Here is a 22900-nt window from a genome sequence, read left to right on the forward strand (position 1 = left end):
TAAAGCAGAACAGGCTTTGCGTTTCAAGGGCCAGAACCAGTGATTGCATAGATGGGTGAAGGTCTTCGTCCTCATCTTTCCAGCTACATTTCTCCTCAAAAGTTTTCCCTCAGATGAGATTATTATTCTGTTGTTCAGGAGAATTACAGTATTTTCCTCAAAGACGAGTGTAGTGGGTGGTTTAAATGTGTGTAGGAGAAAAAAGACCAAAAAGAAGAAAAAAGCTAAGCAACCCTCCCCATCCCTTTTATTCCTTTGCTGAACTCGACACCTTGAACACTTCTTTGGCTTAAAAAAGAAAATACTTTGAACATGAAAAAGGAGCTTTTCCTGTTGGGCAGGTATGCTATCTGCAGGGCCTAAATTTCATATCCATGTGATTATTCTCCAAAAGCACCTGCATTTCTGTGCTCGTTATTATAATGAACTTTAAATGAGCCCCCAAGGGTTCTTATTCTATTTGTGTCTGTTCCATTACTCTGGTCATTATGTGATATGAAAAAAGCAGCTCCCCCAAGTGAATCTGAATGTATAACTGCTTTCTATTTCACCACTTAATCTCAAATTATGTCTATACATCACTCGCTTTTGCCATGATGTGCCCTCTGTTCTGTGCTAAAAGCTATTTGCCCCCATTTCTGGATTTTGTTTGGCAATTTTTGCATTACCAATGCTATGGGAATAACTGAGGGTTAGCAGTAGTGAGGGATGGAAATGAAAAAGTTTTGCATTTCATCAGAGACACATTCTTAATGAATGCTTAAAAATGCACATACTGTTGAACCTAGTTCATGATCTTAGAGGCAAAATCAAAGTGTCGGCAACATATTTTGGAGCATTGATGTAGGCATCTTGTATTTTCCAGGGGTAAAGGCCCATTAAAGAATACATCCGATGTCATTAACGCTGCCAAGAAAATTGCAGAAGCAGGCTCACGAATGGACAAACTGGCCCGTGCCGTTGCTGATCAGGTAACTCTATCCATGCTCTTGAAACTAGGGGTATGTCTACACTGTGGAATGAATGTACAGTAGAGTCTCACTTATCCAAGCCTCACTTATCCAAGCCTCTGGATAATCCAAGCCATTTTTGTAGTCAATGTTTTCAATATATCGTGATATTTTGGTGCTAAATTCATAAATACAGTAATTACAACATAACATTATTGCATATTGAACTACTTTTTCTGTCAAATTTGTTGTATAACATGATGTTTTGATGCTTAATTTGTAAAATCATAACCTACTTTGATGTTTAATAGGCTTTTCCTTAATCCCTCCTTATTATCCAAGATATTCACTTATCCAAGCTTCTGCTGGCCCATTTAGCTTGGATAAGTGAGACTCTACTGTAGTTTGATATCAGTCTAACTGCCATGGCTCAATACTATGGTATCCTGGGAGTTGTAGTTTGGAGAGGCACCAACAGAGAAGGCTAAAGACCTTATACAATTACAACTTCCATCATTCCATAGCATTGAGCCAGGGCTGTTGAAATGGTGCCAAACCATACTGATACTACAGTATAGATGCAAACAAAGTTGAGCAGTGGTCCCAACTTCCAAAGGGCCCTTTCCACTTTCTGATACATTCCCAAAGTCAAAGATACCTTCTTAAAATGCAGAAATTAGTTGTTGTGTTTCTTTAAGTTCTTCATATCATTTCCAAGAACCTTGAAACAAATTCAAAACAAGATTTTCATGGCAAGATTTCTGCAGAGAGGTTTTGCTGGGAGGCTGGGAAATTGTGACTCATCCATGCTCACCCAGTGGGATTCCATGGATGAGCAGCAGATTCAAGTGGGTGTTGTACTGTTTCAAGTTGTACTGTTCAACTGGTTTTTTTTTAAAAAAATCCCTAAGTATATGTTTTACATTGTTTTAACATGGATAAAGGTTTAATTCAGTTGTAATTAGTTTAATTTTCTATTTTAATTACATTTCAATTGTAATTTGTAAGCTGCCTTGCTTGGGATCCAATCTTGGGGAAAATAAAATATATAAATGACTAGCTTTGCCAGGCCACGCATTGCTATGGCTTATGGAAATCATTTGTTGGCCAGGTGGAATAGCAGTGAATAGACTTGCAGCCTCAAAGCCTGGCTGTTTTCTGGAGTAGCTAGAGTAGCACCCTCAAAGAGCCTGGCTACTTCCTTAGTAGGGGAATCCTTGTTGAGACTCTACTGTATATGTAATATAATATATTATCTGCTTAGAACTGGATTATATGAGGCTTCTTCTACACAGCTGTATAAAATGCACACTGAAGTGGATTATATGGCACTGTGGACTCAAGATAATCAAGTTCAAAGCAGATAATATAAGATTATAAATGGGTTATATAGCTGTGTGGAAGGGCCTTGAGTCTACACTGCCATATAATCCAGTTTAAATCAGATAATCTGTATTTTATAGGCAGTGTGGAAGAGGCCTGATTGAAGAGGCCCTGGGCACCATTAAATGGCTGAGTGGGTTGCTAGGAGACAAAGTGGGTGGAGCTTAGCCTTCTAACTGGCAGCAATGGGAAAGAATCAGTTATTCCTCTCCCTCTAATTAGGACTTTATTTTTCTTGGGTTTTTTGATGTGAAAACACAGTCTGGATGACCAAGTCTTTTGTGGACAAATTTGGTGTGTTTTGGTTGTGTACTTTTGTTGTTTAAGTTAAGAGAAAAACTATCAGAACATTTTTTTATATATAGAAGATGACAACAATTCCCACTACCCTGGTCTCCAAGAGTCCTAGGACCTCTAGTCTGACACTCAAACCACCATGATTGCTCACACTTGGAGTACACAATTATTTTTATCCCAACACTTCATACTCCTCAATGGCTAGATAAGACTGCACATACAGGCTCGTTTGTTTGTTTAATGTATTTAGAATATTTATACTCTACCCTTTTGCTAGAAAGGTCCTCAGAGAGGCTTACAAATGGTTGATTGGCTTACAAATGGTTGAATTCCCTGCCTCAGACTTACAATCTAAATAAGACGTGGCACACAAGAAAAAGTGAATGACAGTGGGCAGGGAATTAAGTCCTGCAGATCCTGTGGGTTTTTCTGCCCAATAGGGCAGTGGCAGGAGGGATGTGGGAAAAGCCTCTCATCTGCTTCTGAGCCTCCCCACAATGGTGCTGTGTTTGCTTCTCCTTCTCTCCCTCTGCACCCAGGGCAGTGGCAATTGGGATGGAGGGAGGATCTTTCATCTGCTCCTGGGCCTGGGTATAGTAGAGCAGAGTCTTTCTCTTCTACTATCTCTCTAATGGTAGAGCAGTGGCAGTTGGGATGGATGGAGGGAATTTATTTATTTATTTATTTACAGTATTTATATTCCGCCCTTCTTTCTCACCCCAAAGGGGACTCGGGGCAGATCACAATGTACACATACAAGGCAAACAGAGACAGACACAGAGGCAATTTAACCTTCTCCAGCTTCCAGCTTCCTGAGGGGATGCTAGATTCTGGCTACAAGGGGAGCAGCCACTTCATCATCCACTGAGACGCCAACTTCCTCATTCCAAGCACTGCTGGATGATTTTTATGGTGTCATAAATTAGTTAAGTTAGCTTCCCCACATAGTGGTACCTAAATTTCCTACTTGATAGATGCAACTATCTTTCAGGTTGCTTAGGTCAACAACGAGCAGGGCTATTTTTTATTTTAATGGTCGGGTGCTCACTCCGCCATGAGCTGGCCTCAAACTCATGACCTCTTGGTCATAGTGATTGATTGCAGCTGGCTACTAACCAGCCTGCTCCACAGCCTGGCCCCAAGTTGCATCTGTTTCTGTGTCTACTGTCTAGGCATAATGAAACTGTGCCTTGCTATTCTTCTCTTCCTCAGGCGGCCAGGATAGTGGCAGTTGGGATGGAGAGAAGTTATTTCATACGTTTCTGGGCCTAGGCACAGTGGAGCTGTGACTGCCTCACATGTTCTTCTGATGCCTAGGCAGTGGCACTTGGAATGGAGGAAGGTCCTTGTATCATGCATACAAAGGCATTCATATGCGTGCTCACACTTTCTCCATGACACCTATGCTTTATGGAATCATAGAGTTGGAAGAGACCTCTTGGGCCGCCCAGTCCAACCCCCTGCCAAGAAGCAGGAAAATCGCATTCAAAGCACCCCCAATAGATGGCCATCCAACCTCTGCCTAAAAGCCTCCAAAGAAGGAGCCTCTACTACAATCCAGGGCAGAGAGTTCCACTGCTGAATAGCTTCCACATGCATGTGCCCATATCTCAACACATATTAACATCACACTCTTCACAAGCACATTCAGCAAGCTCCTTCCCCAGAACTATCCAGTGAACTTGTCCTTAACCTGATTCTACTAGCCACGGGTCATCAGTGTTTTCAGAAGCCACAGAAGAGAGCCCAGCCAAAGGCAAAAGTTGGTAAGGTCCTGCTAGCTTTGCCAATCACACTGGGGGCAGCAAGAACCCAGTATGTACACCTCCAATGTAAAGGTCGGCATCACTGCTGTGCAAGGCTGGCAAAAGTGCAACCATGAATGCACTTCACTCGTAAGATCCCAGTCTTACTTTTTTTACATCTTCATAGCCAGGCTCACATTTGATATTTAATCACAGCTTGAGCCATAACCCACCCTCCTCCACATTCAGGATTAATCTGCTTTAATGCAAATCTGACCACATGAGGCACATTTGTAAGAAACTTTCACAGTGGGAGAATGATAATGTCAACAAATGTCACAACAGAGGAGACTCACAGGTGCTCAAAATTGCCTTCTGCATGTCAAACATAGCTCTGTTTCAGGATCACATTCTATAAACATGATAGCACTGTTTAATTGTGGTGTATAATCCTGCATATTGTATTGTGTTGTTTTATTTGTTCTCAATGAAGAGCTGCACTTGGAATGCCTAGGGCAAAGAAACCATAGCACCTGCACCTTTGTTGTTCTGTGGTAATCCTTATTGCTGCAGAGATCATCCTTCTGGTTCCTTTGTTTCCACATTATTGACCACCTACCTTGTTTATTCTCTGGGGTTTTTCCACTAGAGCTATAGATTCTGCCTGCTATGTAACTTCTGAACTGCTTAAAATCATCAGCCTTTTTCTGGGAAATGCTCCTTCTGCTATATATGAGGCTATCTAGAGAAAGCTTCTTTCAGTGCAGGAAAGCAGCAAACTATACGGAGCTGAATCCAAACTGTGCCAAAGGGTTAGGTCTGGCTAATAATGGGGGTCATCATGAGCTCACAGAATGGAGCTTCAATTCCTTCTTATCATTGTTCTCACCCTTTCCCAAAATTTGTAAAGAAGTTGACTAAGTGGTAAAAAGGGCTTATAACACTAGTGGGCATATCATGTTTTTCATACTAGTGAGACTCTCAAAGCCTTCCTAATTCCTAATTGCCCGGAATATGCATGTCATAAATCCAGTTGGTAGGTAGTTGTACATGCATCCCATTGAATTAATGTATTTTTATTCTTTTTGGGGTAAGTGACTGGATTTTGGCTTATGCCTTATAGCGGGAGCCAAAATGGTTTAGTGGTTTCAGTGATGATTGGGAGAATAGGGATCAAATCCCTCTTGGCCATGGAAACTCACCAGGTGACCTTGGTCTAATCATGTATTCTCAAACAAAGAGGAAGGCAATGATATACCTCCACTCAATATGTATTACTGAGAAAATCCAGTATTTGGTGTGCCTTAGGGTTTCCAAATAAATCAAAACAACTTGAAGGCCCACAAGAGCCATAACCTAAACTCAAGAGCTCTGCCATTGATGCAGCTCCTCCAGTCAAACGTGCTTTGTTATTATTCTCTTTCACAAAGATATATTCTGGTTGGCCAGGAGGAAAATGTTGCGGAGAGCTTCCTTGGATGTTTCAAAATAAATGCCCAAAGAACCCAGAAGGAGATTTTCCACATGTTCTTAGGCATAGCATAGAATAAATGAATTAATTACACATTAAATTGTGAAAGATTTACCCATCATTACTTGTGAGTGATCTAGACAGAAATCAGAGCAGCTCTTGGACAGAAATGCGGGTACAGATGAGGACTATTGGATACAAGATTTTTTTAAAAAAAATAGCAAGGAGTTATTAACCCTCCTTTAAATTCTCAAATATGAGGGCATTTTTAAAAAGTTTTGAGGGCTCCATGCAATGTGAAGTTTTTATGAACTGTTGCATTTTTAATTACTGTTCTAAAGAGAGAGATCCGCAAATTTTAATTTGCTGCAAAGTACTTCTGTTTAAACTCTTTGCTGGCTCTCCGGGGAGTTTGTTTTAAGGTTTCTCTGAGATATAAAGCCTCCAGAGCCCAATAAATATAATGGTGGTAAATGCTGCTAAGTGGGGAAATTCCTCTTTGGGATTTGCACTTGAAAGATGTGGCAACTTCTTGGGGGAAGAGCGGGAGAGATTGATTCCATGGCATTATCTTATCCCCAGAAGAAGCGATTAGTCTTAACTTCCCTAGAGAATGTTCGCAGTGCTGGCTTTATTGACTTAGAGGAGAAAATAAACTATATAATTACTGTTAGGATGTCTAGATTTCTAAGAATTTATCCATATTGTAAATTGCCCTTATTGCTAGGGATATCTGAGCATTTCAGCATAGAGTTGAAATGGAAAGATTGCTGGGGTCATCCTGTCCAACCTTCTGCAATTGAGGAATCCAAAACTAAGACCCCATTTGTACTGCCGTATAACTTTATTATGAAACTACATTATGAAACTGCATTATATGGCGGTGAAGATGGTGACTAAGGCACTCATGGAAGATAGTCATCCAGCCTTTAAAAACCTCAAAAGAAGGTGAATTTACCATGTCCCAAGTTCATCTGTTCCACAGACAACTTGTTTTTGTTTGTTCTTAGAAGAATTTTGTCAAATTTACAGATCTCTTCAGAAATTCACTGTAACAGACTCAAAACAACCGAATGTGGGAGAAGATTGAATAGATTTGCCAGTTCAGACCTTCAGGTGCCCAGGTCTTAAATGTCTGGCATTGAATTCCCACTTTGACTGCAGGATTTAAACTGCAGAATTAATAGCTGCAAGGGCTCAACACAATGAAATTTTTAGCTTGGTAGTTTGGTGAAGCACCAAAGCTAAAGACCTTGTAAAACTACAACTCCCATGATTCCATAGCATTGAGCCATGGCAGCTGCCAAACTGCATTAATTCTATTGTGTAGATGCATCATTAGCTGGAACAAATTTAATTTGTGCCTGTTCTATTATTTATTTGTATGATGCAAAAAAACCTTAAATGTGGTCCTTCTTGTATTATAAATAAATTGTTTTTTAAAACAAATATAATTTCAATTCATAAAATATACAAAATAGAGAGGAGTACAGCAATAGATATAGAGTAGGGGCTTTTAAAAAAAACATATTAAATAAGATGTTTCATGCATCAGCAGGACCTTATGATTATTGCAAACTGAGCCTTGTCCTAAGGAAACAGTTCCAGAGATGACTCTATCTGCTTCACAGCTCATCAGGTAACTGACAAACAATACTGCTGGTGTTTTTTTCTTTAAGCCTTTGGGTGCCTTTGTACTTTAATTCACAATCTTGAGCTATGAGAGATCGCTGCACATTGTTAAATACCATTTAGCCAAAGGGTTAAGCCAGACAAATGCTTCTTATATGATGTTGGTGACTCTGTAAGCTCTTCTCTGTATACTAAGCATATAAACCAAAGGAAATCAAATGTGTGCCATTTATCTCTCATTTTATTTTCAGTGCCCTGATTCAGCCTGTAAGCAAGATCTGTTAGCATACCTCCAGCGCATTGCTCTATATTGTCACCAGCTCAATATCTGTAGCAAGGTGAAGGCAGAAGTCCAGAACTTGGGAGGAGAACTTATTGTATCTGGGGTAAGTTAGCTTCCATATTGTACTGTTTGCATATCCTGCTTATTATATTTTTAGAATATTCCATTAAAATGTTTTTTTTTCCAATTTCAAAGTTGTATTTCAAAGATGCCAAAGTAAAACTAATCTTATTCAAGAGTTTTGTTCTATAAAAGAAGGATCACCATTGTTAGTCCAGAATTATGACCCTAATAATTTACTTATTATTAACATTTATTATTAAATTTCTATTAAATACTAATAAACAACAGTTGATTAATAGCCAATTATTAGCAGTAATTATTCAGCTATTGCATTATACTTACCAAAGAGTGAAGGCCAAATGCTCCTTTCTCCTCTAAAAACAGAGAGAGTTGAAAATTTCTTAAGTGTGAAGAGGTTGAGAAAGACTTTGGATTTTGGAAGTTAGACTTCCATAATCCCTAACAATATATCTTTATGAATTTTAGATATCTTAATTAATTTTATTTTTTAGACAATCCCTCCCAGAAGTAACTGAGAGATTTATGAGTGGTTTAGGCCAGTGGTTCTCAACCTGAGGTCCCCGGATGTTTTTGGCCTACAACTCCCAGAAATCCCAGCCTGTTTACCAGCTGTTAGGATTTATGGGAGTTAAAGGCCAAAAACATCTGGGGACCTCAGGTTGAGAACCAATAGTTTAGGCAGAACCTTGCCCCTCTTACTTGTATCTTCCATCCTTAAGATAGAGAATACAAATCCCTTGAAACACTTCCAGGTCAGAGATACATAACTTCAGCAAATTTTAAGATGATTTATGCACAACATTTAGCCACTCAGTTTTGCACTGGAGAGAGCCACTGGGGTGCAGAACCAAAAAAGAGGCTCTTAGTCTGGAGCTACCTGGGGGTTGCCACTTGCGCAATTTCTTTGTGCTTCCTTGCATTATCCCCACCCCATCAGATCTTCACTATTTCCACTTCACCTGGTAAAATGTAGTCCTGCTTTCAAAACAAATTTTTGTCATCTACAAGGAAGCCCCTGCTGAGCCATGAATATTATAATTATTTTGAGCTTTTTAATATGACGGCTCCAGGTAAATCCACTCTCAGCAGTTTTCCTCCAGTGAGCGTAAAATTGTGAGCTTACTGCCATATCTGAAGAGTCCATGAGATCTTCAACTAGGGTGGATCATGAATACAAACTGGCACAAACTGGGCTGAGCAAAAGTCAGAAAACTCACAAAAACAAAAGCATTTAAAAAAAATAGGGCAGGGAGAAGGAATAGCTTTGCAACATTCACCAAATATGCTCCTACTAGAACAGTGGTTTCCTTTGGGTCTCCAGGTTTTTTGGACTACAGCTCCCACAGTTCCTAACAGCTTGTAAGCTGGCTGGAATTTCTGGGAGTTGAAGTCCAAAACATCTGGAGGCCCAAAGGTTAGGAACTACTGTACTAGAGACATAGACTGCTTCCATAAATATTTTGTTCCCCAACACAAGACACAACCCACACTCAATGGATGCCATGAGCATTTGATCCATTGAGATCCTCTCAGGCTCAGTCCAGCTGTTTGGGAGCCATTTTTCTGTAAATGGAACCCATGTGAATATAGTACATTTAAATAATAGCACCATGTGAGTAAGAGTCAGTCATGAGTAACAAGGCTTACATTATCCATAGGCCATAAATGCCATTCCTGAAGGCCTGCCACAGTTTAGCATGGTCAAGAAATCAACCTAGAAAAGAACTATTAAAATGGAATAAAGTTGATTATCAGATTCTGGAAGTAGATTTAGCCCTCATTCTAGCAATGTATTAAGTTATAATACTTACTTACATAAGTCTGAATAATACCTATGAGAGTGTAATAAACTACATCCTCAAGGTAATGACTGAAGGCAGTTTCTATGTCTGCAAGGTGGTGAATTTCCTCTTGGTTTTGTTTCAGATTTTCAAGGAGAACTGTCCAAGGTGCAGAATCTTATCCTAAAATAGGTTCAGCACCTTGGATGGCTCCTTCAAAATCCAGAACTAAAACCTGGAATGAAGTCATTTACCCCACTGACATGAAATCCCCCAGACACTGCTAACTGAGAAATAGCAATAAAAGCAGGAGGAACTGGAAATGTCTAATAAACCCAATATCAAAAAGATGCTGAGTCTCATAGTGTACAAAAAAAAAAGATTTTATTCCACAAATTAGCCCAGTGCTTTTGGTCAAGATGTATTTTATGGCATTCTTCTAGGGGAGAAAGCCATTTGAAAGGCAACCTACAGAGTCTGTTTTCCACATGACTTCTCCTAAGCTTGCATCTGGCAACCGATCAGATGGGCTAATTTGTGGAAATAACCCTTTTTCTGGATATATCCTAAAACTCAGTATGTCTTTCAGACAGAGGATAGCAATGCCATAGATTACAATGCCTGCAGTCTCACCTTGGCTCACAGAGGCCATAGTAATTTAGTGTGTGTGTGTTCTCCCTCCCTCTATTTTTCTTCCTCTCTTTCTCCCTCTCCCAAATCTATTTTAGGTTCCCTTCTACCCTATAGAGAGAGGTATGCACATACATATAGAAAGAATCACAGTGACAGGCATTTTCCAAAGACATGCCAGTAGATGGGATTGTCAGTCAGAGTGGAATAATTTTGGTGACAGCACTCTTGTGATCTGACTTAAATGTTCTGCTTCCCTTCCTTTCCTCTGTCTCTCTCGACACGCATGTGGAGTGTTGTAATTTTAAAATCTTGATGTTCCTGCAGCTGTGGAGCCACCTCGTCTTCATCTTTTTATCTCTCAAGTAACGGGCTTTAGATCTTTCTCCTTAGACCTCCTGGCATTAGCAGGACCTGCTTCCCATCCTCATTAGTTATGATCACATCCACCTGCCTCTGACCAGTTTCTCCAATCAGCACGTGCATCGGCTTGGCAGTTGTGCTTTTCTTTTTTCGTTTCTGTCTTTGCTCTCCTTATCGCCTGCAAGAAGCTGGCCTTGGGCCGCCGCTCCAATAAGCTTGCCTCAGTTGTCGTTGGCATACCATCACATGCTGTGAAATCAAAGCAGCCAAACTGTTTGACTTTCCCATTCCCAGTTTGGTCGTCTTTTGCATCTGTCGCTTCCAGATTTTCATCACCACCGTCTTTATAATTTTGTTCCTCATTTAGCCATAATCCTAAGTGATGCTAGCACCATCCTTGCGAATTATGAATTGCCTTTGGCATTGCCATCAATGATATGTGTCGGAAGCCAAAACTCAAATCCGGAGATCGTTGGTACCAGCTTCCCTTGATTTCCCCCTTCCCTCCCAAAATTTGTACTTTTGTTCTTTTGGAGAATATCACTTATACATATTTAAAAACTAAGCAAAACAAGAATTTAATACCTTTCTGGCAGTCGGTAATTTTTGCTGCTTAGCTTCAAAGTACTGGGTACTGTATGCTTCAGGACTATCCAGAGATCTGGATTCTCACTTCACTTCATCTATAGCCTCCTTGCCTACTCCCTGCTTTCTGCTTCCATCTTGTTCCTCATTCTCTCTTGGATATCGAAATTGCAAATAAACTGTATTTTATTTGCATACAATGACCAGATATCATTGCTCTGAAACTAGCATACAGTACAGTGTGCATTGCCTCTTGCAAAAGACTGCCAGTCAGAAAATACAATTGCATGCTTTGATAATTGTGGCCCGCCATCATTTTATGGGCTCAGCTTGGATAACAGTACCATACAGGTATACATATTCTCCAAAGAAGACTGATCTGCATGTTTTGTTGTCTGGTGATGTTTGTGTTGAAATTGTGTCTGAGTTACTTGGTGTTTGCAATGAACCGGAGGCTAGAGGACCATCAAAACATTTGTTGGTGTGTGGTACATAGTCGTATATGTGTCTGGCTTTCTTTTCTTAATTCTTTAGGATCTTCCTTAAGGATCCAGTACGGGTGAGATGGGAATATCACCACTCCTGGAATTTTTCATCTCATTAAACAACCAATAACATATAAAGAACTTGTACTGAAATGGGAACATTGTGATGGTACAAACCAGTGAGCGACCAAGTGAGCTTGAAGGAAAAAATTTATAGTGGAATCTATATTTATATTTATAAATATGTTTATATATATATATATATATATATATATATATATATATATATATACACACACACACACACACACACACACACACACCTTAACCTTAAATACTCCAACATTTTGTCCTCACAACTAAGGGCAGATAATTTTCTTAGTTTTCTTCCCACTGCAGAGAAAGCAAATATTTCTGCAGAGTTCTCATTTGATATTGCATATCCTAGGAAATTACACTGCACAGAAATACATATTTTTTACAGATTTCTTTGTATGCAAACCAACGTTTTGGCAAATGCAAAATACACATGATTTTGTGTAATTTCCCAATCCTAATTTTCAGACAAAGAAATCATGTATTTCTGAACAGAATATTTTCCCCAAAAATTTCTGGATTTGCGAACAGAATACTAGACAAAATGTATGAAAAATCCTTACCAGTGTATTATTCTTTCCACCTAGGCTTCCCTAATGCCAAGTAACCCATAATGCCAGGGAAAGAATAACAGTGAATATTCTAAACATACTTAATTTATACATTAATGGTAGTATATTTGAGGGTATAGATATGAGTGATTATGGTAACACCAGATGATCCAGTTGTACATATATCCAAATGTGAATTGATGGCTCTGTGTGCAGTTCAGTACCATGTAATATAATCATAATCCTGCTTTGCACATACAATTTTGTACACAAATATCATTGCATGGAAATGGATACTTAAACAAATTAGAAGCAGTAATAAGAGGGTTAATCCCATCTACTCTTTCATGATAGAGGCTATAGATGAGTTGGTATGCTTTGTTTTAGCCTAATAGTGCTGCCAGGTCTAGGAATTGAATTGTACTTATTTTTATTGATTGGTTAATTGAAATTGCATGCCATTCCATATTACGGATGGAAATATCATAGACAAATAGATAATGCATGCATTACAGCAAACTCTGTCTTATAGAAGGCATCTCCTCCTAAGAGAGGGCCCAGCAATCACATTACTTATAAGTTCTGGTTAATTGAGTCTGCAGAGTAAGAGAGAAAAAAGTAAGCTTTGGACAACTGCTGTTAAATACCGTATATACTCGAGTATAAGCCAACCCGAATATAAACCGAGACACCTAATTTTACCACAAAAAACTGGGAAAACTTATTGACTCAAGTATAAGACAAGGGTGGACAATGCAGCAGCTACTGGCAAATTTCAAAAATAAAAATAGATACCAATAAAATAAAATTAATTCAGGCATCAGTAGGTAAAATGTTTTTGAATATTTACATAAAACTGTAATTTAAGATAAGACTATCAACTGTAAAATAATTAGGCATTCCTATTTCTAAGATTTAAATAGAATTTATATACTTGAGTATAAACTGAACAGAATATAAGCCAGCCAGACCCTCACTTGAAAATAACCGAGGGGTGCTTTTTCAGCCCTAAAAAGGGCTGAAAAACTCATACTCAAGTATATACGGTACTTCTGGGAAACATCTAAATGTTGGTTATGCTCCAGTCAGGAAGGGGAAACAGAAGGGGATGGATAGATGAGAGACAGTAGGCCATGGATTGTGAAATGTTGGATGCTTACCAAGAGGAGAAGAAGGCTGTCTCCCAAGTGCATCTTCCAAATTTTATTCTACGTTGTTCGAAATAAAATGCTGGCTTGGATTAACTAAGCCAGTTTAGTATATGGTTTGAGTGATAGGCTGGAATTCTGCGAGACCTGAGTTTGAATCCTTACTTAACCAAGGAAATCAACTGGGTGACCTTGGGCATTGCCATACTCTCAGAACCTTAAGAAGACGACAATGGCAAACCTTCTCAGAAAACTTGCAAAGGGTTGTGTTATTATAAATCAAAAATTACATAAAGGGATGTGACAATTGCCAATAACAAGATTAATTTGGTTCCAGAAAAGTAATCCTTGAACCTTTAGGGTATGTCACAGTAGTTTTGGAGTTTGATGGGCAAATTCTAACTATATCAAGTAGGAATAAGCTGAATGTCGAGACTATCGACTGTGTTTGAACAATAATCCACCAACTGTTCATTCGGTATGGAAGAAGAGAGTGCTGTAATACTCCCTGTTCTAGTATTGCTGCCAATACCTTTATGGTAGCCTGCAAGCAACCTATGTGCATATAGTCCTTTTCTTGTTAATGCATGGTGGCTGGAGAATGTAATCAGCAGTCACATCTACATCTATTAGTTGGCCAAACCTGTGTGCATATAGATGCTGTTTGACTTCTTATCCACATTTGTTGTGAATATGGGGAAAGCTGGTGACATCTGAACTCCCCAAGACTGAAGGCTAAGTGGAAAAGCATTAGAAGCATAATTTCTCTGTGAATGGCAATTGTCAGTAACCCTAGAGACTCCCTCTGAGTTTTATTATCAAATTAAGGGGATGATATACAAAATAAAGACATGAAATAGCTGAAAATAACTTTATTCAAGAGGCTTTAGGGATGATTACCAATGAAACAGCTGGATTATTACACAGAGTTATTGAAAAATCTATTCAGCACTAGAAACTGAAGTGCTATTTTTATTTTTAAAAAGACAACCATTTAAATAGAGTTGTCGTGTTCTTTTAAACACAGGACATCTCTTTAACAGTCACATGTGTTATACTGAAATTGCACTTCTGTTTCTGTGCTTCATTCTCCACTTAAAAGTGGTGTAGTTTTGTTTACTTAAATGAGATCAATTTGTCAATCGTCTACTTTTGGCTACATTTACCAGCCTTCTTACTATCGGAACACTATTTATGACTTCATTGGGAGTCTTCCAGACATGGAGACTGTAAGACCAACTGTATTTAAAAAAAGAAAGCAAATATGTTTGTTGCTGTTGTTGTTGTTGGGATATGGGTCATCTTGCCAAAATACTTTTAATAAAATGGGAGATCAATCCCTTATTGAAACGTGGAGGGGTTACACTCTTCGTTTTTCGTTCTGTGTCCCTTTGTTGATCTTTTGGGGCTGGAAAAGGAGGGATGAGTTTAATCTATTTTCTTGCCCTTATGTTGCATACTTTAGCTGAATTATAGTATGTCCACACATCGCTAGTTCATTGGTCTTCAAAGTCATCCACACGGTACCAAAGAGATAGTGTTTTGACATTGTCTTGTTCAAAGGGGCCACCAGAAAAGATTAATGAAATAGAGACAGAGTGCTGTCACACCAATATATACATTTATAGTCAGTTTACACAAGGGGTCTTGTTTCTCTGTGTAGTTGTGTCAATGTAAGAAGAAACTGATTGAGGAAACTAGTAGACAATTCATTTTGTGGCAATTGCTGTGACTGGAACAAATCCCCAAAGCTGTTTTGCAATTGCAGAAGTTACCACAGAGTGAACAACACATAAGAAATTAAATGGAAGCGAGGCCTCTGCAGTTTAGATAGTGTCATGTGTTATCAGTTTGGGACAGATATGAAAATAATCTTGCCAAAATAAGCACCGTGTGTGAAGTATACTACCAAACAGAACATGGTGTTGAATGTTGTTGAAATCACAGAACTGGTGGCCACTGTGTGCACTGTGTGTTCAAATGTCCTACTGTGTTGCTGGAAAATATGAGAAATGATAGCACTTTGTTCACCCAAATCCACATACAATTTGAAAGACAGAAGAATGACAACTCCCAACAATGAGTGCTCTTCTGGAATCTGTGTGTTTATACTGACCCAACAATGAACAATTTGCCTAGAATTCAGTTTTAAATCCATGATCTGCTTATCTTCTCATTAAGGAGAGGAATTTCAGTATAATCTATCAAGAAAACCTAATCTCCTGGGTGGAAGCAAGATCTCTTACCAGAAAGAATATTAACTATTTTCCATATTTCTTTATGTTCCTTCCTTGGAGTGTGGTGCTTTTTACCTTTCTTTAACTTCAACTCCTCTTTTCTTTGTTACGTGTAATAGTGCAATATCACAACAACTACTCTTCTAAACAACAGTGTACTTCCATGACTTATATTCTTCAAAGAAATCTTAATTCTACACTTTTTGCATGCTGTAAACCATGTCTTGATTTGTCTTCTAATTTTCACTCAAATTCTGCCCACTCTTATAGTGCTCAAGCTAAAGGTATTTTAATGACATGTTAATGAATAAAAGATCACGCATCAGTTATATAGATTCAGAATACTAAAACATGAATGGGATGGAACCTCAAAACATGAAGGCGCAACAACTTCTTCTAAGTTACCATTCTTAATCCACTTGCCTGAAGAAATTTCAGCTTCAAATGGATTGCACACAGAAAGGGAATCAATTTCCTTCCTAGATCTAATTTCTATTTGATCAACCTTCCTGATTGCTTAGGTTAGCTTGATTCGACATTGGCATATTTCTGTGCGTAATTCCCTTTGTTCTCAAATATACGCCTTCCAACTCTTTTATTTTATTATACATTTGACTCACAATACAACCTAATGCTCTGTCATTCCGTTTCATTCTTTCTCTGTCTCTCATTCATTAAATCCTACCCTCCAGCTTTGGTATCCTGCTTAACATCCATCTTGTGTCCTAACAAATTGTGTCTCCTGTGCGGAGAGACTCAAGTAGGCTGTCAGTTGTGGCCTTATCATTGCTAACAGGTAGTGAAGTCTCTTCAGATCTTTTCCAATCAGTTTACGGCACTTCATCAAACTCTTCTTAACTATCCTCTAGAAAGGAGCCTACTGACAATAGTTGTTAGGTTTTGTAAAACCCACCAAGAAGATACTACACATTAAAACACAGGATTAAGAAGACCCTAGGTTAAAGAGACTAGGAGGCATAATGAAGAAATATAAGAGGATCAAAGAGTAAGCAAAATGTCCTTATCACTGGTATTTCCTCAAAAATATGGCAACTCATAATGCAAAGTGAGCATTAAATTAGTTCCAAGAATTCTTCAGATGAGAACATTAAAGCTTGATACATGAACAATGAATATGTTTACACCTAAATCAAATACAGATTGAACATCTCTTATCCAAAACAATCCAAAATGGTCTGAGATGGTGACATCTTTGCTCCCCGATGCTTCAGTGTACACAAACATCGTTTCATGCACAACAATATTAAAGATATGACATGAAATCCTGCCATGACATTCTGTGGACTTGCATCTTCCTCTTTTAGAAGTGGACAAACGTGCAGGTGCATTCATGCTATACATAAGCAAGTATTTGATCTGCTTGTTTCTGTTCCCTTATACTTAAATATAGCTTTTATGAAATACTGTAAGAGCCCCCTAAACCATAGAACCCATATTCTTGGTTTGATTTATCTTCAACAATGAAAAAAACAGTTTTGCTAGGAATTTGATAGCTTCTCCAAGGGATTTCATGGAGTAGTGTTGGAGGAACTAGCAAATTCCTTGAAAGAATACCTCTCTAGAAATCTCCAGATCCACCAATAAATCTCTATGGTAGGCTAGGACCAGAAATAAGTTAATTTAATGCTTTTTTTTGTGTTATAACTGCAGCATTAGGTAATCACAGCCCACCAGGCAACATATCTCCTGTAGATACAAGAGAGTTATTGTATCCAGATGAATATTATTTGGATTACCTAAATCTGAATCTGTCCTATGTCTCATTGGTTTTGTATTGTAGTGCTGTACATCTTTTGTGTTATTCCCATTCTTCTCCATGTCACAACCTAACAATTTGAGTAATCCTGCAGAATCCATTATGATCAATAACTGTCCGAATTCTCAAGCCAAACACCCTTGGAAAAGCTATATAAACATCATATCCCCATTGATTTCACTGGGGTTATATCATTCTGTTTTGCTGTGTAAGATCTGTGATTCTTTAGGTTAAGTGAGACAGATTCTTCTTAATGCCTCTGCAATAAACAGTAGTAACAATAAATTTAGTTGCAGTAAAGATAAAGAAATGATACCATTATTTTTTTTTGGAAAATATAAATTGATGAATAGTAACAAGACAAATAATTGTATAACCATTGAGGTTACATACAAGTTATAAACAAGATCGAGCATTCACCCATTTATATGTTTACTGCCCTTCATAAAATCTCTTTAGTAGGGTTTCATGTATAATATACATGATAAATTCTCCATAACAACAGAAAAAACCAATATTAAAATATAATTTAATTTATCCTACTGAAATGCCAGAGTGAATGCAAAACATGTTTATCTGGTAAGTCATGTGATGGTAGCTCTAGCGAGCACAATGCAGAGTGCTGATCAAGATTAATATGATTTTGCCAAATTAAAATGAATGTTTTATATTGGCGAAATTATATAAGTTGATAAACAGGTTGAGGATCCTTTATGCAGAATGTTCAAAATCTGAAATGCTTCAGGATCCAAAATTGTCCACATGGATGACTGAGATAAGAAAACCTTTGCTTTTTTCAATGTATTCAATATTGAAAATATTGTATAAAATTATGTTCCAGTTATATGTATAAGGTGTATATGAAACATAAATGAACTTTGTACTTAGCCTTTGGTTTCATCTCCAGGATATCTCATTATGAATATATATGCAAATATAAATATTCCAAAAAGTAAAATAGTATTTTAAAAAATCCAAAACATTTCTGGCCTAAAGTGTTTAGGATAAGAGATACTCAACCTGTATCAAAACCTCTGAGGTTCCCAATAATTTAGTGAAACTATCTTGACAGGCCATTGTATTTTTCAGAAATGAAACACAATACTACTTAAATAATAAGCATACAAAAACTAAATTAATCATGAATTAAAAATATGGCATAATAATACTTTAATAAATATAACTTTATCGAGTGATTTACTTATGCATCTCAGCTAGTGTAAGTAGCTCACAACATTAAATAATCTAATATCCATGTTGTTATAACAATTTGTTAAAAGCAATTAAACAGTTTAAAACATATTTAAAACAAAAAAGTGGAAAATGCAATATCACCATTACAAATAATGTTGGTACTGATATTGCTAGTGTTATACAACCCTAAAAATAAAAGTGGTCACAACAGTGGATCTCATATGGAGTATTATCACAACAATAGGAAATTATAGGTGAATCCACTTATACTTCTCTTTCCTTAGGGCTTCTTTGAATGAGTTTTTCATTGTAAAATATTATTCCTCCAAACCAAAATCAGTATTATGTCTAATTTGCTATTAGGGTTCAATGAAAAACAGGCCGTAGCCCTAAATCTTTATTTCACTCTCCCAATAATATTGCACTATAAAATACAGTGCTTTAGCTTTTCATTCTATTTCCGTTGAAGGATTTCTCTTTAAAAATGTTTTCTGACTTCCATTCTGTTTATTAGGAATTGTATATTTCTTGGGAAAAATGTTTTCATCCTAGAAAAAAATGTCACTGGACCTAACTTCTAGACTAAAATGAGTGGTTATCTCTATCTCATTTTGTTCACATCTCCTAGATATTTGACATGTGCTTTATAAATCAGTATATACTGTTCAATTACTCCCTCAGGACAGCCTAGCAGTAGCCACATCTCACCTTTAGAAAAAAAAAACCCCATACGAAGTTTTACCCTTTCTTGGAATTAAGGTTCTCTTTGAGTGTTATGGAAACCAAGCAGAGCATGCATCCCATACGCATAGGTCTCATTCATCTCCGATACATATACACACGAGACTCATCAAAATCCAGTGTTCCAGATTTTAAACTAAATATAGAAACCATGTCAGTACTAATCTCATACAAGATTAGCAGAATTACAGTAGAGTCTCACTTATCCAAGACTCGCTTATCCAAGGTTCTGGATTATCCAAGGCATTTTTGTAGTCAGTGTTTTCAATATATCATGATATTTTGGTGCTAAATTCGTAAATACAGTAATTACAACATAACATTACTGCATATTGAACTACTTTTTCTGTCAAATTTGTTGGATAATGTGACGTTTTGGTGCTTAATTTGTAAAATCATAACCTAATTTGATGTTTAATAGGCTTTTCCTTAATCCCTCCATATTATCCAAGATAACCACTTATCCAAGGTTCTGCTGGCCCGTTTAGCTTGGGTAAGTGAGACTCTACTGTACATACATTCCTAAGCAAGCTCTCCAACACCACCTTGCCACCTGAAGTATACCAAGAGACGTGACTAGTGTGAACCACAGCAATGCTATCTCTTATTTTGGACAACCTTTACGTCCAAGCAGATTGGCTATTGCTGGATAGCATCTTCCCAATCCTTCCATTTCCTTTCCACACAAAGCCAGCTTTTAATGCAGCACCAGCTTGTTCCCCAACTCACTTTCATGTTAGAACCATAACACACCTTCATTGTTCCTTGGCTTAGCTGTGCTAAGGGAGCAAGAGAAGGAAATAGCAGAACAGGATTACTCCTCCCCAAAGGATCCCTGGCTACTTTTCCGGAGCCTAGCTCTTTCAGCACACAATCACGTGTCCCTGGCCCTTCTCTCCTTCCTCTCTGCAATAGGGCACAATATTTCTCTTGCTCTCTCTCTCACTCTCTCTTTTCTGTATCTCTCGGAAATCAGACTGGAGTTCAGAGCACTTTCTCTACCTTTTATGAGGTAGAGTGCGATGTCATAGATGGGGGCAGGGCTAGTCAACTTTCTACCCACCTACCCACCTGTGCTGAGGGAGCTACGCTTGCAAATGGAGGCGGTGACTCTTCCATGGTGAGTAACTTTGTTTCTAATCTATTTACATTTTCAATTGAGCTGAAGTGGTTTTGAGGTTGGGAGATGTTAAAATGGGAGTGATATTAGCTCTCTTTCAGATACCCATAATGAAAGTATGAAGGTGGGGTATTATACTTTGACCAATGCCATTTGTGGTTGATATCTTCTCGTGAAGAGCAACCAACTGAAAAAAGAGACTTTCCACTATTTGTGGAGGTTATGTAGATTCTTGAGAAGTCAAGATGAGTGATTGTATTGAGACCTATCATATGACTTTCCTGGACTGTTTCTGTTGCTACTTGAAGAGCAGTGCTGCTGTATTACACTCCTTTATATATCTCTTAGGAACACCTGAATGAATAACTGAATAGCACTTCAAATGGTTCAGCTTCTATAATCAGCAAGAAGAAGGTGATACATTTGCTCATCTCAGAGCTCCAAACCCAGTGGTTTTGCTCCAAAAACAAAGAGCTGTACCTTAGTGCAGCTACTGATGAGCAAATATGCATGTATACCTTCAGCAAATCTGCATCTTCTTCTGTATGACTTCTAAAATTCTATTCCCCTAATTGTTAAAAAATCTAGGTAGTGGTTGAAGAATTTTTCATACCATTTATAATGTATAAAAATGTTTAAACCACTAGCTTGATTGTAATCACTCTTCACTAAAGCTTGGAAAAACTATTTTTCAAAATACAAGTCCTAGAATCCATCACTCAGCGCAGATAACAGCCATGTTTGCTGAGCGAGTAGAGCTAGAAATTATAATCCAAAAGAGTAATATTTCCAACTCCTAATCCAAACAGTAGCAAGTTCTAACAATTTTTGGAATAAATTAAAAGTAGATGTGTGCATCTGTGGATTTGTGGGTGGTACCTTTACGACAGCTTTGTTGCACTCTGTCTTAAAGTTAAAATATGTCTTCTGTATGTAAACAAATTTGAAAATTTTAAGAGAAGTCTTTTAAAATCCTGGAAATATCTTGGGTGAAAAAGAACTTCTACCTTACTGGGAAACCTACATTAAGCTCAGACAAACTTCTGAAACCTCTTTGGGAAAAATGAAACAAAGACGTGATATTGCATTCATTGGTTTAGACCAGGGGTTTGCAAGCTGTGCTCTGTGGAGCCCCTGATGCTCCACGAGTGATAGTAAGGGGCTCCATTGTGCCATGCTGCTTTCCATCTCCTCCTCCTGAGAAATGCAGGCAAATTAAAGTTTGGAGCTGCCGAAACGTCCTCCCAAGACACTGACACTCCCCCCACCTCCCTTGCCACCCAGACTCTTTTCTATCTAGACCAGTGGTTCTCAACCTGTGGGTCCCCAGATGTTTTGACCTACAACTCCCAGAAATCCCAGCCAGTTTACCAACTGTTAGGACTTCTGGGAGTTGAAGGCCAAAACATCTGGGGATCTATTGGTTGAAAACCACTGGCCTAGACACTTTCCCCCACCTCCTTTGCCACCCAGGCTCTTTTTCCCACCACCCAGACCCTCCTCTTTACTTCTAAAATCCTATTTCCCTCCCACCTCTCAGGGGGTGCTTTGATTGTGCTTTTTTTCCTGCATAGCGGAGGGGGTTTGACTGGATGGCCCCTGGGGTCTTCCACTGAAATCTATGTTGGTTAAAATTGTTCTTCATTTTAAATATTGTATTGTTCTTGGTTTTTTTCTTTTTTGCATTGCGCACAGGAATTTGTTCATTTTTAAAATTAGTTCACACAAAAATTCTCCATCCATCTGCTACTGGCCCAGCCTATTTGTCAAATTTTAAAACCCAATGAGGCCCCTGTGTTCAAAAGTTTTCCCATGCCTTATATACTCTCTCTCTCTTTCTCTCTCTCTCTCTCTCTCTCTCTCTCTCTCTCTCTCTCTCTCTCTCTCTATATATATATATATATATATATATATATATATATATATAGTATAATGTATAATGTAATATATATAGAAAATTGGGGGGTTCATAAGAAACAACTTCTTCAAAAGGGCCTCGCCACTGAAAAAGTTTGAGAACCCCTTGTTTAAACTATGCTAACTTTGTGAGTTGTACCTGTTTGCTTGGGTTGCTGCAAGACAAGCAGGAGTTGTTATAGTCCCCACATGGTTTGTGGGCGTCATGTGAATAGACTAAGATCACCTGATGCTGGCAACCCACTCTTACTGATAACATTTCGATGGATTGATGGCTGCAGCCCCCAGGAATGAATCATCTGCCCTCATCATTTGATTGCCATGTACCTGTTGAAAGATATAGTCAAGAATTCCAATTATGTTCTTGTTAGTATAAAATAATATTTCCTATAATGAAGATGATGATAATCAGAAATGTTTTTAGCTTTCC

General features: G+C 38.1%; 1 protein-coding gene across 8 annotated transcripts in view; it reads left to right on the forward strand.

The window, feature by feature from the left end:
• Positions 1 to 22900, forward strand: part of ctnna2 (catenin alpha 2) — a 701347-nt gene that overhangs the window by 657992 nt on the left and 20455 nt on the right. For 6 of the 8 annotated variants that reach the window (XM_062981832.1, XM_016994145.2, XM_016994146.2 and 3 more), the window contains 3 exons: positions 866 to 971; positions 7730 to 7864; positions 20410 to 20553. In XM_062981832.1, the coding sequence (XP_062837902.1) occupies positions 866 to 971; positions 7730 to 7864; positions 20410 to 20553 (385 nt within the window). Of the gene's footprint in view, positions 1 to 865; positions 972 to 7729; positions 7865 to 10354; positions 10982 to 20409; positions 20554 to 22900 lie in introns of those variants that run through there. The other 2 variants (XM_062981834.1, XM_062981833.1) reach the window with 2 other exon arrangements.

This window comes from Anolis carolinensis, chromosome 5 (genome assembly GCF_035594765.1).
Source record: "Anolis carolinensis isolate JA03-04 chromosome 5, rAnoCar3.1.pri, whole genome shotgun sequence".
NCBI classification, from domain to species: domain Eukaryota; kingdom Metazoa; phylum Chordata; class Lepidosauria; order Squamata; family Dactyloidae; genus Anolis; species Anolis carolinensis.